Here is a 14,494-nt window from a genome sequence, read left to right on the forward strand (position 1 = left end):
GCAAGGAGAGTTTGTAGAGCTGCTTCTGTGCAGCAGGATGATGATGAAGTTCAAGGTCATTTATGAGTCCAGCGCTTCATTACATGCAACAAAGTCACCGCAACAAGGCACGGCTGAAGTCATGATTTATATGATGTCAGACATACTCTAAGGCAGATATGTTTACAGTGGTAATGAAGCAACTTCAGACTCATTTTTAGTAGTATTTAGTATTTTTATACATTCTCTGGGCAGCTTGAGACCAGACAGGAGAAAATACGCAGCACCTGTGTCTCTGCCCGCTCTGCTACCCTGGAAATGGCCGTGGTTTAGCAGAGAGGTTTCCACAGGGTATGAGAGGCACATGGCCCAAGTCCTACAGTTCAACATGTGTTAGCCCATCAAGTCAAATAACATCATTTGATTGAGAAATAAAGACGAGCATATTGTACAATGGTACATTCTTATGTTAAATGAATTTATTTAGGGGTTTAAGCACTGAAGTTGCTGGAGTCCTGCAATGATTGTTCAGATTTGTTTTCTCTCTTCTTTCTTCTTTTCTCGATCAGTGCTTCTCAGTCTTTTTGGCTTGTGATGCCTTCAAAAAAACCAATGTCCACACACAGCCCCCTGTCACAGGCTGTGAGCAGAGCTAATAGGCAAAACTATAATTTTGCCTATTAAAAACATTTATTTTCTTCATTTTGTGCTGGAAGGGCACCCTAGAGGAAATTTTATTTATTTATTTATTTATTTAATTTGTGAAGGGAGACACTGGGGAACTTCCTCTCTTGTTTGGCACTCTACACAGCACTTTAGCGATGTTTTTTTCAAACATGGGAACATGGAAAGGGCGACTGCTATCCCTGGTGCCCCAGTGCACAGGCTGATGATCTGGGCACGCTCCTCTCCAGTCAAGGCCAAGCAGAACCTCTGCCAAGGCTTGAACGACTCCATACCCATTAACACTGTCAGGTCCCACAGAATCCTAAAATGAAAGATCATTTTCAAACTTGTGATAGCAGCAACGGATACAATGTTTGTCCTATGAGAGCACAGCCACCATAACCCAGGTTTTATTTACCAACATGTAAATGTAGATTTAAAAGAAAACGGGTCCTTATATCACATGAAGTGGACTCTTCAGATGTGGGAAGATCAATTTCTGCTGCAGATGCTGATGCTTGTGAGGAAGCAGCAGATGTTGGTTCTGCATTGGTTCTACCTTTTACATTTTACATTTTAAAAACACTGACAAAAAAATTAGATAATATACCAGGATTTAATGAGTTGGATGTAAAATGGTATGTGTAAATTTGAATGAACCGGTTACAAAAAAGAGCAAATATAATAGTTATGTACCAGTGGAGGTTCTTAGTCACATATCAGGGATGATCTTCTTGCCCAGAAGCTCCTCTGCCAGAGTCTCAGCAGCTCGACAGAGAAGATGACTGGAGGAATGTGGCTGCTGCTCATCAGCTGGTGCTGCCACAGCCCGTCTTCATTCCACCTCACCAGTCCATCCACAAGATCCACCTGGAGGAAGGTATCACTCGCCAGTGTGCCTGTAAAGTCAATTAGGAAATGCACTTTTTTTTTTGTTGTTGGCTAAACTGCTGGGGAGGTACTGGCACTTCACACCAAATCTTGACATGTGTCAGGATGTAGAAATCAGGAATCAGAGGGTTACTGGTTCGATCTCCAGCTCTAACTGTTCCCATCAGTGATGAATAAATCATGAACAAGAGCGCAGACCTCTGCCAAAGTCATAGATGGAAGTTTGGCCCTTTTTGTGTTAATCCATGCCCCCTTTTGACAATGCTGTTTTGTTGTTTCAGTATTGAGTAATACTTTTGTTTGTTTGTTTTTTGCTTGTTTGTTTATTTATGTGTAAAGGGGGCAGAAAACATAGGATTTATCTTCATTCTACTCCTTTTAGACATGGCTATGTTTAAATAGACTCAATACTGTAAATTTTCTTTTGGAAACTCATACCATGCACCATGTATGAAACAAAATAAACTTGACTTGACCTGACTTGACTTGATTGACCTCCTAAAGGACACCCCTTTAGGAGGTCAGTGTTATCTTTCATTCCAACCTCTGGTTTGATAGTCAGGCGATCGAGCTCATACAATCATGTAATGTAATGTTTCCTCCATCTTAGCGTCACTGCCACAATTCAGTCTTTTTTCACCAAAACAGACCTTGAAATAGTAATCTGTGCTTTTATTTCATCTCACTGAGACTATTACAATTCTGTGTTTTTCAAAATACTGCTGCTGGGCTCCTGACCACCTCCAGGAGACAGAATCATATCTCACCTTCACTGACCACCTGTGAGTCCTCAAAGTGATTTGAACATTTTACTGATAACTTTCAAAGCTTTACATGCTCAGGCTCCTGGCTACATGTTAGATATTCAGGTCCCCTACGAGCCACAAACGCCTGAGATCCTCTGCAGGTGACCGGGCCTTTTCAGTCCAGGCCGCTGCGCTGTGGGATTCGCTGCTGCAGCATCTCCAGCTGACAAATCACTATTATCTTCCAAATCATTTCTCTCTGTCCACCACTTTCTGTCCTTGGACATGATTTATCTTTGACATGATTTACCTTTTTTATTGTCCATTGGTCTGTTGGTGTTGCGCTGCTGTATTGTAAATTGTGATTTCTTTGACTTTTCTGCAAAGCACTTTGGATCTGTTGATAGAAAAGCCCTACTACAGGGCAGTGACCAACTGCACCACCAAGGTTTGTGCACATCCCTACATTTATTATTGTCCAAGAAGACTTTACAGTTACCCTGTGGAAACAATGGTAGCTGGATTAATCCCACCCCCCGCCACACACACAAAAATGACATTTTACATACATACATCATCATTCAATCACAGTGACTGTGTCTGTCCAGGTGCTGAACATTCTGTCAGCTCTGTGATGTCACAGCAGACCACAGAATCAAGACAGTCAGATTAGCTGGACACATCCCAGTATCAGAAAAGTACCACAGGAACAAACAAACCTTTTGGGCTAATAACACACCTTCATCACATCATGGCCTGTGAACCCCGGCAGGCATCTAAGACTCTGCGCTCTCTTGCCTCAAGGAGAGATCTGGGTGAGTATGAAATCCTGGTCAAAACCTGCAGCTTCCTCAAAGTTTTTACTTCAAGTTATACATCTGATTACTGTTAGATTTGCTGTGTTCTCTAATCACAATAAGGTGTGATCTTGGTCTGTGTCCCAGTCTGATAGGAAGGCCATGTTATCAGTCAAACTCTTCACATTAATGGCTTCATTGGCTTCATTAATGGCTTCATTAATGGCAAACATGTGGGCATGTATAGGCCTCTGAGGCTGTAAACAGTGATATTGGGCTGAAAATAAACTTGCCCTTGATCATTGTTTTTTCCCCACTTGCAGGCAGACAGGCTCGCCCAGCAAGAGCTAAAAGGTGCCGAGAGCTCAGCGGCCTCCAAGTGGACAGCGCCCGAGCAGACAGGAGGTCCAAAAGGAAGAGGAGGAAGGCCAGCTCTGAGCGGAGCCAACGAAGACCCCAGAAGACAAGGGGAAAGGCCCGCAGCTCCAGAGGCCGTCCAGCCAGCAACAACAGTGCCACTGGCAGAACTGTCAGCAGAGGTCAGAGGACGCAGATAATAAAGCAGAACGCTGAAGTGCCATCCTGTGACAGTCATGAACATTGTACCGTGTTTCATAATATAACCATGAAAAAATGATTTTTTAGGGAATCTCTTAGTTACACTACTATTGTGCATGTGAGGCTTGATTCTTAAAAAATAACATGAGCAACAGTTAAGCACCAGCACCGCTACTGACAGAGCTGCTGCTCATGATATGCGAAGCAGCAATCCATCAGTTGACACGATTGGCTGTCGGATTGTTGATGTACCAAATCTAGCTGGTCCTGGGGTACATCGGAATCTCAGAGTTCAGGGGCGTGCACACACACACCTCCACCTTCAGAGGAAAGAAGTCAAGGGCAGACATTTTAGGGCACATGAACATAAGAAAAACACATTTCTGAGTGCAGGGGGACTGTAAGTCTTAGGTTTTAATACAAGTTTTGCAATAGTAAAACTAATGTGTGTGTGTGTGTGTGTGTGTAGCTGAATTTGAGGCCATTTACAAGGAACTGGAAGCGCTGGGCAGTGGAGGCTTTGGATTGGTGTATTCTGGCTACCGAAAGGAGGACCATTTGCCAGTAAGACTTACACCCCTACACACACGCTCTCTCTCTCTCTCTCTCTCACACACACACACACACAAAACACACCATTTATTGTACATATGCTGTGGAAATGCTAAGCCAGAGTATTTGTGTATCCGTCCTGCAGGTTGCTATAAAACATATTCCCAAAAAGAACATCATCCACACACGACGGGTGAGTGATTTGTTGATAAATGAGTCGTCTTGTGTGAACGTTTAACACAGCCTTGACATTCCTTGCCTGCTTGATTTTGTACTGGGTATGAACATCCACCCCATTGCACCTGGTGTGTTTTATTTAGATGCTGGATGGAAAGCAGGTCAGATTTCCCCTGGAGGTGATGCTGATGATGAAGGCAGGAGCAGATCCAGGACCAGCAGGCAGCAGCGCGGCTGTGGCCCTGCTGGACTGGTTCTACCTGGAGGAGCAGCTGATCCTGCTCATGGAGAGACCAGTCCCCTCCATGAATTTCAGCCAGTACCTCCAGACCAAAGGGGGCCACCTGCAGGAGCCTGAGGCTAAGGTAAGCGTGTGTTGTTGAGTGTCTCTATGGAGAATTTGACTATTCCATAGTCTAAATAGTGTTTCAAATGCTCGTCCACCCTGCACAAACCTCGTCATCTATATCTTTCTCACTTTCCCTCTCTCTACCTAAGGTCATCATGAAGCAGCTGGTGGATGCAGCCATTGAACTTCAGTCGAAAGGAGTTTTTCACCGGGACATCAAGCCGGCGAATATTCTGGTAGAGACAGCATCTGATGTCCCTCATGTCCGCATCATCGACTTTGGCTGTGGCTGCGTCCTCAAGGAAGGCTCCTACACCTCGGGCTACGGTACGCTGCCTGCCTGCAGTTTCTGCTTTCCACTCTTTTTAAAGGTGAAGCAAATCCTGCTGCTGCTTTGTTTCTCCCTCCGTTCATCTCCCTCTCTGTCTGTTGGTGTGTATCCCAGGAACCTTTTCGTACATTCCTCCAGAGTGGCACCAGCTAAACCGCTACAGCGCAGAGACAACCACAATCTGGCAGCTCGGGGTGGTGATGTACAGGATGCTGGTTGGACACCTGCCTTTTGGAAGCAAAAGGCAGATTCTCTACAGCAACGTCATACTCAACCATGTGTCCCCGTGTAAGGCGCGCTCTCTCACTCTCTTTGTCTCTCAATCGCACATGAACATAGACAGAAATATTGTGTATTAATCTTCAATCTCTTTCTCTCTGTCCAGACTGCAAGGTGTTTTTAAACAAATGTCTGGCTAAGTTCCCTGGGGCTCGTGGCACCCTGGAGCAGCTAAGACTCCAGTGCTGGCTGCAGTGCTCCTGACCTGCACTTCTGCACCAGCCCCTTTAGGTGGATCATTGTCCTACAGACAGACAAAATAAAATCAAAATCCACCTTAAGGAAATCTCCACAAACTCACTGTAGATCAGTTAGTTGTGTAAGTAAAGTTCAAGTTAAGCTGTTACCTGTTGAACAGGACAGTCCAGCAGCTGTCCAGTGCCACAGACTTCTCATGTCAGCAAACAGTGGCTCGATGAGGACGCCTGCAGATCCTCGTCTGCCTGATCTGTCAGAGAACACTGGTCAACCTAACATCCAGTTAAAAAGAAACCTGTCCACAACAACATACATTAGTTGAATCAGTTTCTACAGGCTGTCCTCTCAGGGTTAAACACATGCTGTGGCTTTTGCTGTTTCTGATCACGTCCAAAATGCCAGTGTTTGAAGTTCCATCATGAACCACACTTAAAGTTTCAAGAGCACAAAATGTATCCATCCCAAGGCAATTCAGATCGTCTCAGCTTTGTTTTGCACTGTTGTTATTTTGGACATTAGATCCAGGTGAGGCCCAGGCCTCTTATCACTGTAGCACTGTGAGCACGGTGACTTGACAGCTTACAGCCATTAGGCGTTAAATGATGCACCTGATTTATTCCACTCTGTTCACTGGCAGCACCTTTTTCAGCTTTCTTTTCAGACACAGAGCTCTGAGAAAGTATATTTCTGGTCCCTGAGAAGTCCTGGCCTCAAGTGAACGATGATTTTCGGTCAGTGGCACTAAATTCGAGAAAGGGGAAAAGGAATGTGTGCAGGGCACAAATTTCTACTAAAGTAGGAGCTTAGCCAGTTAGTGGATGATGTAGTGCTATGCCTCACTGTATGCTTGGGTGGGGTGAATAACAAGGCAAGGGCACACACAAAAAACACAAACAGAATATTTGGTTACAAGTTACTTAATGGCAGGTTATGCAGTATCAAATAGGCGAGTTTTCTGTTGAGGAAGGAGAAAACCCCTCAGATTCAGTATATTGTTATCAGGTAAATTCAATCTTGATCATCTTGTAATGTTGCTTTTTGAACAGGCTCCGTCTGTTTGTATTTTTCCTATAGGCTCAAAATGTCAAATGTCAAAAGATCCTAGAATCACTGAGTCAGAAGTAAAGTATTATAATGGAGTGATACATGCCATCACAAGTATTAGCTATATATTTTTATATATAGAAATATAGAATGGTACAACAGCACAACAAATACTATGGTACAGTATGTATACTATGTCTAGTATGTACAAAGTAGATTGGTGTAATGGTTTAATATATAGATATATCTCACAGTAAATAGCAGCTATACACAGCTTTTGTCCCACCGGGGTCAAAGAGGATTTTTCAAGTAAATAACAGGTAACGTTACAGTGGATGAGGGGACGGGGACCTGGACTGGAGCGCACACCTTCTTTTAAAAACCTCTTTTGTTCTGTTTTATTCATTCATTCATTTACAATAAACTTATGCAACAACATGATGAGATAAAAGTAAGTAAAAGTAAGTCGTGACTTTTACCATATTTCAGTAGAAACCTGTTTGTAACTGGACTTTCATTTAATGACTTAGCTCGCCAAAGTTGGTTGGTTATTCTGTCAGATTGGTTATGTTAAATTAACTTTATGTCAACATGCTAGTTTTGTGGGGGACACAGAGAGCTGCAGTAATGATATCAATAAACTTTAACCGGCACTTCGAGCTGACAAAAACAGCAGATGTGCAAAACACATATGTTTATATAAACACTTACATTTATAAAACACTTATATTTATACTTTATACTACATATTTCTGACACTGCACAACCTCTGAGTGCTCGGTGTTGTAGTATCTTTTAGTCAAGCTGTCATACAGCTCTGGACCTCCTTTACTAACAGTGTCTCTACTGGCAGTGCTTGCCCTGTCTCCTTCTTGTTTGTTTACAGTGACAGTGTGGTGTCTGCTCTCCTGTCAAAGTGTTCATGGTGAGTAGCTGCTTGGTAAACAAGCACATTATTTCTACAGCAGATTTCCCCCTGTGCCTTTTCACGGCACGAACAAGTAGGTTTTCAGACAGGAGTGCAATAGTAAACAGCTGCAGACCACAGTGTTATGAGATGTGTGTTATGAGATGTGTTTTTTGAATGACACATTAACATAAACACTGGTCACATAACAACATGTACTAAACTTACATGCTTTTTGTGTATATGACTCACTTAAGGACTTGATTCAGGTTAACAAGTGTGGAGGAAGCAGTTGGGTCACAGTCTATAAACATGCAAATATTGCATCTCAAACTACAGATACAGGAGTAACAATTAAAAATGTAATAATCAAGAAATTACAATTTCTCTGCACCGATTCAAGTTCTACATTTGACTGAAAGTGATTAGTTTAATGCATAATTTACACTTTTTACACATTGCACTGAGATTAATTGATTGAAGACTTCAACTGTTATCTCGATAACATGAGATTCATTCATGGATTCATTTTCCTTGGCCCAGCCCACAGCTGTGGCCCTCACAGACAGGAGTATTTTTTTGGAGTGGGATGGGACAGGAATGATACTACTACTACTACTGCCACTGATGATGATGATAATAATAATGATAATGAGAATGGGGAGGGATGATGGTTTCTATTGTCTCCTCACTGCACTTTGCTCCTCTGTTTGAGTGAGTTTCCTCTCACAATCCAAAGTTTTGCAAGTTAGTTTGACTGGATATTCATTGGTCTAAATTGCTGATGGATGTGAATATCACTTGCCTTTGTTTCTCTACCTGTGCTTGTCTCTGTGTGATAGACTTGTGACCTGCCCTAGTTGTTTCCCTGCTTTAAATTCCCTCTCCTGCATCTGAACAAATTATCTCAATACAATCAATTCAGACTCAGGTTTTCCCACAGATGACCGGTATCAGTCAAGCGTCATATCCATGATATCAGGCTGGACCAGATCCATATTTAATGAAAGGACAATACTGACGTCATGTATTGGTCTAACGCTGGTGATAATAGCTTACCAGTAAAATGGATTTGCTGACAGTCACATTAACTAAGTGATTAATCATTGACAGCTGAAGGTTTATTGCAGGGATTCACATACCACAGGCAGGTCCACCAGCAGGACAGACAAACTCCTACATACACGAAGCCTCTGAGGTAATTCTGCCCTGAGATACACAATCCTGAAGATAAAACCCTGGAGGATTAAGTGTTTGCAAGAAGTCAAGGAGGCGGCTGAGATCCAACATGTCTGCCACAGGTCTGGATCCTTTTTTCATTCAGCTCTCCTCCTGCCTTTTAGCTTCTGTGAAGGACTGGGTTTCATTTCATTATCATCTCTTTCTGAACTGGTGCAGTGCGACAACCATCTCATGAAAAGCTGTCTCTGATATTTGATGACTAGTCCACATGTTTAAACACAAGTGTAGTCCTGCTACTTGGAATACGCAAACTTTGCACACACATGTATGCAGGAAATTCACATTTGTTTTCTCATGTTCTTGAATTTTTATATTACATACAGTGCTTTCAGAAGTGTTAACCTTTTTTTAAATAAAAAAAATAATTATGAATTAATTTTAAAAAATGAGACACAATAAGTATTGAGTCCCAGAGCAATTCATGGCACAAAGGCTTGTCCTTGTTGGAGGTGTTCTTTGGTAGGGACCGATTCTTATGACAAAGTATAAAAAAATAAGGAACTTTTTAAAATGCAATTTAAATTCCTTTATAACAATGACATGGTTGTACCTGAAACTTTTTAGAAGACTCTGACACATTTTGGCATCATTGCCATCGTCAAACCACATCTCCGGACAAGCTGGAGAAGGTTTAGTTCTTAGGTAGAGTTGCTAGTGTCAAATCAAGCATGTTATTTGAACGCAGATGCCCCGCTGGGCCTGCTGGTGGTGCTAGTCATCCTTTAGTCAGCATGAATTTGTCACCAAATTTCATGGCAATTGATCAAATGGATTTTGAGATATGCTGCTCAAGACCTAACTGCTGCCTGACTGACTGACTGACATGGTGACATACAAGGCAAAGGTTGGTCAGCAGGTGGAAGTGCGATAATACACACCTTTCCTACACCTTCCATTGATGACAATAGCAGAAACAGTGGTGGATCTAGAAATTCTTCCATGGGATGACAAAAGGGTGGCATGGAGTTTTGGTGGCACATGTGGTTACTGATTATCTTTGATTTTAATTAAATTAAAAGAGAAGCTATTTGTAGGTGTAGACCACTGGAAAAATAGTTCAAGTTTATTTTGAGCCACAAAACATGGTCTACAGTCTCAAATAGCTTTTCAGACCCTCAGTTTATAGGGAACAAAACAGGACAACATCCCCTGACCTGAGCCCTAACGAAAAACAACGCCCCCAGTTAACCATTGATGAGCTTGCTTTGTAGCAGAATATCCTCTCATATTATTTTGCCTGCAGCAAGCAGCCCTACAGCGATGTTCACTACAGTGACCCCCGGCGCCAGTTTGAGCCTGGAAGCTGCTGACATCGCTGTTGTGGTCATCTACTTCATCTTTGTCATGGTGGTTGGGATCTGGGTAAGTGACTCATGCGCTTTTAACACACACACACACACACACACCTTTATTATTAGTTGTGAATCATTTTAAAACTGCTACAAGCATGTTTCTTTCTGCACAGTTTTATCACATGTGGTGAAATTCCCTTGCTACTGTGCTCTGGAAAAAATCCAGTCTCTGTGGCAGCCTTCTGGGGCTGTATTCTGATTCATAAAATGCATATGGGATATGGTAGAAGTTTTTCACTGCACAGTTATTGAAGAAAATACACAATCTTAATCAATACAGTTGAAACTGAAAAGACTCCAGCATGTTAATTTATATTACACCTATAATTAGACCAATTTCCCCTCTGGATCATGTTTTTGTTTAGTCGGGTGACTTGACACAAACACGTGTTTCTAGCAAACCAACATGGAATATTTCCGTGACTGGTTGGTAATCTTGACTACTATCTCCTTTCCAGTCATCAGTTCGAGCCAATCGAAACACTGTGGGGGGCTACTTCCTGGCCGGCCGTTCAATGAGCTGGTGGCCTGTAAGTATGCTAAACTTGGTGCTAAGCAGGCAGGACCTTGTGTTTGTAACTGACTGATTCGCCATGCCACATACAGTTCTGTCCTGTCAAGCCAGCTTGATTTGTCCTAAAAATGGCTAAATTTTCTGAAGAAAATGTGTGTGCGGGTTAAAAAAGAAAACAGCTGAATTGGTTGAAGCAGCACTTGAAGTATTTGAAGTCAAACTGTAGTTGAAACAATAACTGAAGTTACTGAAACAATAACTGAAGTAGCTGAAACAGCGCTTGATGTAACTGAAGCAGTAGTTAAAGTATTTCAAGCTGTAGAATTAGCCTAGTAGTTTATTTGGAGCTCAAGACATTTATTTCTTGATGTCCCATAGTAATAAATAAAATGGAGAAAAATGTAGTAGTTGTTGTATTATCACTACCGTATGCAGGAGCAAGAGATGCAGTAACACTGAGAGTGGCCACAGTGGCTGCACTGTTATGTGCAGCAGTACAATCTGAAGTATTTGAAGTAGTTGTACTTAAGTAAGTAGTCGGAGAGTTAGGGTGTGCATGTGGTTGATAGTGGTTTTCATAATGGTCATCAGGATGTACAAGATCATTGCTGGGGGGTTAGGGGGATGCTAGGGGTGCACTAGGTGGTTGCCAGAGTGTTTGTAGGTGGTTACAGGGGTGGAACAGGTGGGTACGAGGGTGCTTCAGAGTAGTTGGTCGCTAAGATGTTTCTTGGTGGTTACTACGTCTTGCTATGCTGTTGCTAAGCGTATTAGGTTGCTAGGTGCACTACTTCAGTTTCCTTAAACCAATACTTTCCTTTCATGCTCTGTTCTATTTTTTTGTGTTTATGTAACTATTATTTTGTACTGTTTTGTGCAGATTGGAGCGTCTCTGATGTCCAGTAATGTTGGCAGTGGTCTGTTCATCGGTCTGGCTGGAACAGGAGCAGCAGGAGGCATCGCTGTAGGGGGGTTCGAATGGAACGTACGTCACACTCCCTCACTCTGTGTGTGTGTGTGTGTGTGTGTGTGTATGCATGCATGCGTGCATATGTGAGTGAGTGGGACATAGAGAGAGCGCACCTGGGTATTGTGTTAAATCGTATGGACTTTTCAAAGTCAATATTTTAAAGTATTTAGTGTCTCCCCACCGAATTTTATTCGTATGGAGCACTGGTCGTTTCAGCAACCACCTGCAGACACCCACCCACCAAAACAATTTCCTAGTACTCCCTAGTAATCATCCAAAGTTTTGTTGTAAAAGCTATTCAAGTTAATTACTGAGCGATGAACTTGACGTTCCACTAGAAATCAGTGTACAAATGATTTGTCTTAATTTAGCCTTGGGTTTTAAAATTTAGCCTTTTATTACGTTTTATCTATTTATTTATTGAAAGTTGTTTTAGTGCTACTATCAGCATGACTGAAAGAGAAAAAAAGGAAGAAAGAACAGACATAGAATAACAGCTTGTCAGTGGACTGCTTCATAATATATTCATTAGTGGGAACGGGTCCCATTTTTCATAAAGAGAACAATATTGATAATAATTAGCAGTGTGCAGGCACCAACTAGGACGGCTGCTTGTTGCAGTTTTCCCTATAAATTCCTTTTTCTTTTTTCTAGTTAGGTTTTAAGTTGAACCCTTCTGGAATCATGTGGTTAGAGTTATAATCACTTTTCTGGGTGTTGGAGCACATTTTTCCGTCCAGTTTCCCCTCGGGGATCAATAAAGTATTTCTGATAAAGTATTTCTGATCTGTTGTGTGCTGCTGTAGGCTGCCTGGGTCCTGGTGGCTCTGGGCTGGGTCTTTGTGCCGGTCTATATCTCTGCTGGTGTGGTGACCATGCCGGAGTACCTGGCCAAACGCTTTGGAGGCCAGAGGATACGCATCTATATGTCTGTTCTGTCACTCATCCTCTACATCTTCACCAAGATATCGGTAACACAAACACAGTCACATGCATGCAAACTCACAGAATGTTTCATATATAGATCTTTACATTTACATCAACTTTTAATCATTCAGCCGACAGCAGCGAGCAATAATGTGCTATGAAGGGCCAAGACTGTACAGGCTTTTGTTCCAAACCAAATGCTGCACCAGCCTTGTGTTTACAACCCCAGTACTAAGCTACAACATGCTACATAGTAACCAGTGGGTATACTGATGATCATGTATACAATTACTTTTGTCTTTTGTCATTTTCTGTTATGTGAAGCAGTCTGTAACTGTGTTTTTAAAAAGTCTACATAAATAGTTAAGTTAGAAATAACTAGAAATAAATAAGTATGTCAGTATGTCAGTGTAAACACATGACATACTGATATAGACTGATATAGATATTATAATAGAATATTATTTCAGTCATTTCAGTGTTTTTTTTTTCTGATTCTGAATTTGAATTATCTAAAATGTTGGAGAAATTGGCTGGAAATGTGTGTGTGTGTGTGTGTGTGTGTGTGTGTGTGTGTGTGTGTGTGTGTGTGTGTGTGTGTGTGTGTGTGTGTGTGTGTGTGTGTGTGTGTGTGTGTGTTATCCAGACAGACATCTTCTCCGGGGCGTTGTTCATCCAGGTGTCTTTGGGCTGGGATCTCTACCTGTCCACTGGCATACTGTTGCTAGTCACTGCTGCTTACACTGTGGCAGGTACACACACACACACACACACACACACACACACACACACACACACACACATTTACATGTATGTCCCCTGCTCCTCTGTAGATTGTAGATCTGTTTTTCACCTCCACATTTTTGTGTATTGTGTTCACAAAACTCTCTAAAACAGTTCTAACTAAAATGTGAGGAAGTTTGAAACAGATACATATAAGGAAAATGTCGTCATATTTTTATTTATTTATTTTTTTTTTAAAAAAGATGACCACTCAATTAAAAAACTTAATTAGGAAGTGGATCTGATCCAGGAAACCTGGAATCCAGTGAGCTTGATTCTACTCTCTCATTCATTTAGTTATTCTGAAAATTCAGCAGTCAGTAGTCAGTCAGCAGTCAGTCAAACAAAAGTGTGTGTGTGTGTGTGTGTGTGTGCATGTGTGTGTGTGTGTGCAGGTGGTCTGACAGCAGTGATCTATACTGATGCCTTCCAGACTGTCATCATGGTGGTGGGAGCCTTCACACTCATGTTCATAGGTAACACACACACACACACACTCACACACACACACACACATTAGGACACTGGGGACATACTGGCACCCTGCCTGGTGATTTTCATGACTGTGGGGGGAGGGGTAGGGGTAGTCAGTGTTAGTCATCACTTCACAAAAATCTACCTCTTGAGCACCACTGTCTATAGTGATAGATCTAGTCACTTTTTGGAGTAGAGTTGGTGATAGTGAGACCAGCCCTCTCACTGAGGTTTGTGTGAATTCAGCCAGCTCTTCCTCGACCTATCCTGCTAACGGACAGACAGACAGACGTGAACCCCTGCCTGAGCTTTGAAACTCCTTGACAGTGGAAAGAAAAGGACAGTATCAGGTGCAGGTATCAGCAAACATGTATATTGGCTTAATTACCTGTTTCCCATTCGTTTGTGTGTATGTGTGTGTGTGTGTATGTCAGCATTCTCCAAAGTCGGCTGGTATGAGGGACTTTTGGACCACTATCCATCAGCTATTCCCTCAGTCACTGTTGCAAACACCACCTGCCATCTTCCACGGAGTGACGCTTTCCGGCTGCTAAGAGATCCTGTGACAGGGGATTTACCCTGGCCAGGCTTGGTGTTTGGTCTCACTGTATTGGCTACATGGGTCTGGTGTGCCGATCAGGTAATAATAACTACTGTACACTGATATGTGTCACTGATAATATTGTCTTTTTAGTCAACATGGGATCTGTAGGCGCCCTGGTGGCTCACCGGAGAAGAATGTGTAGTGTTCTGTTCTG

General features: G+C 42.3%; 2 protein-coding genes across 2 annotated transcripts in view; both read left to right on the forward strand.

Annotated features, from left to right (window-relative positions):
- Positions 1 to 823: 823 nt before the first annotated feature.
- Positions 824 to 5,529, forward strand: LOC115357904 (serine/threonine-protein kinase pim-2-like). The gene is made up of 8 exons (XM_030049664.1): positions 824 to 920; positions 1,388 to 1,525; positions 3,403 to 3,618; positions 4,107 to 4,201; positions 4,510 to 4,731; positions 4,865 to 5,042; positions 5,161 to 5,334; positions 5,432 to 5,529. The coding sequence occupies exons 1-8, from the start codon at positions 824 to 826 to the stop codon at positions 5,527 to 5,529; spliced, it is 1,218 nt and encodes a 405-aa protein (XP_029905524.1).
- Positions 5,530 to 9,997: 4,468 nt separating this feature from the next.
- The window catches only part of slc5a9 (solute carrier family 5 member 9), a 14,432-nt gene continuing 9,935 nt past the window's right edge, over positions 9,998 to 14,494 (forward strand). Inside the window, exons 1-7 of the mRNA XM_030049125.1 lie at positions 9,998 to 10,078; positions 10,527 to 10,598; positions 11,463 to 11,567; positions 12,359 to 12,523; positions 13,126 to 13,231; positions 13,658 to 13,738; positions 14,171 to 14,376. Coding sequence (XP_029904985.1) covers positions 10,061 to 10,078; positions 10,527 to 10,598; positions 11,463 to 11,567; positions 12,359 to 12,523; positions 13,126 to 13,231; positions 13,658 to 13,738; positions 14,171 to 14,376 — 753 coding nt within the window. The 5' untranslated portion in view covers positions 9,998 to 10,060. The remainder of the gene's footprint in view (positions 10,079 to 10,526; positions 10,599 to 11,462; positions 11,568 to 12,358; positions 12,524 to 13,125; positions 13,232 to 13,657; positions 13,739 to 14,170; positions 14,377 to 14,494) is intronic.

The sequence above is a fragment of the Myripristis murdjan genome, chromosome 4 (genome assembly GCF_902150065.1).
Source record: "Myripristis murdjan chromosome 4, fMyrMur1.1, whole genome shotgun sequence".
NCBI classification, from domain to species: domain Eukaryota; kingdom Metazoa; phylum Chordata; class Actinopteri; order Holocentriformes; family Holocentridae; genus Myripristis; species Myripristis murdjan.

Bases quoted from the DNA above. Each gene is read 5' to 3' on its own strand.
- LOC115357904 (XM_030049664.1), top strand. From the start codon at position 824: ATGGAAAGGGCGACTGCTATCCCTGGTGCCCCAGTGCACAGGCTGATG. The intron at 3,619-4,106 runs GTCAGAGGACGC...GTGTGTGTGTAG, and splicing joins TGGCAGAACTGTCAGCAGAG to CTGAATTTGAGGCCATTTAC. The intron at 5,043-5,160 runs GTACGCTGCCTG...TGTGTATCCCAG, and splicing joins CTCCTACACCTCGGGCTACG to GAACCTTTTCGTACATTCCT.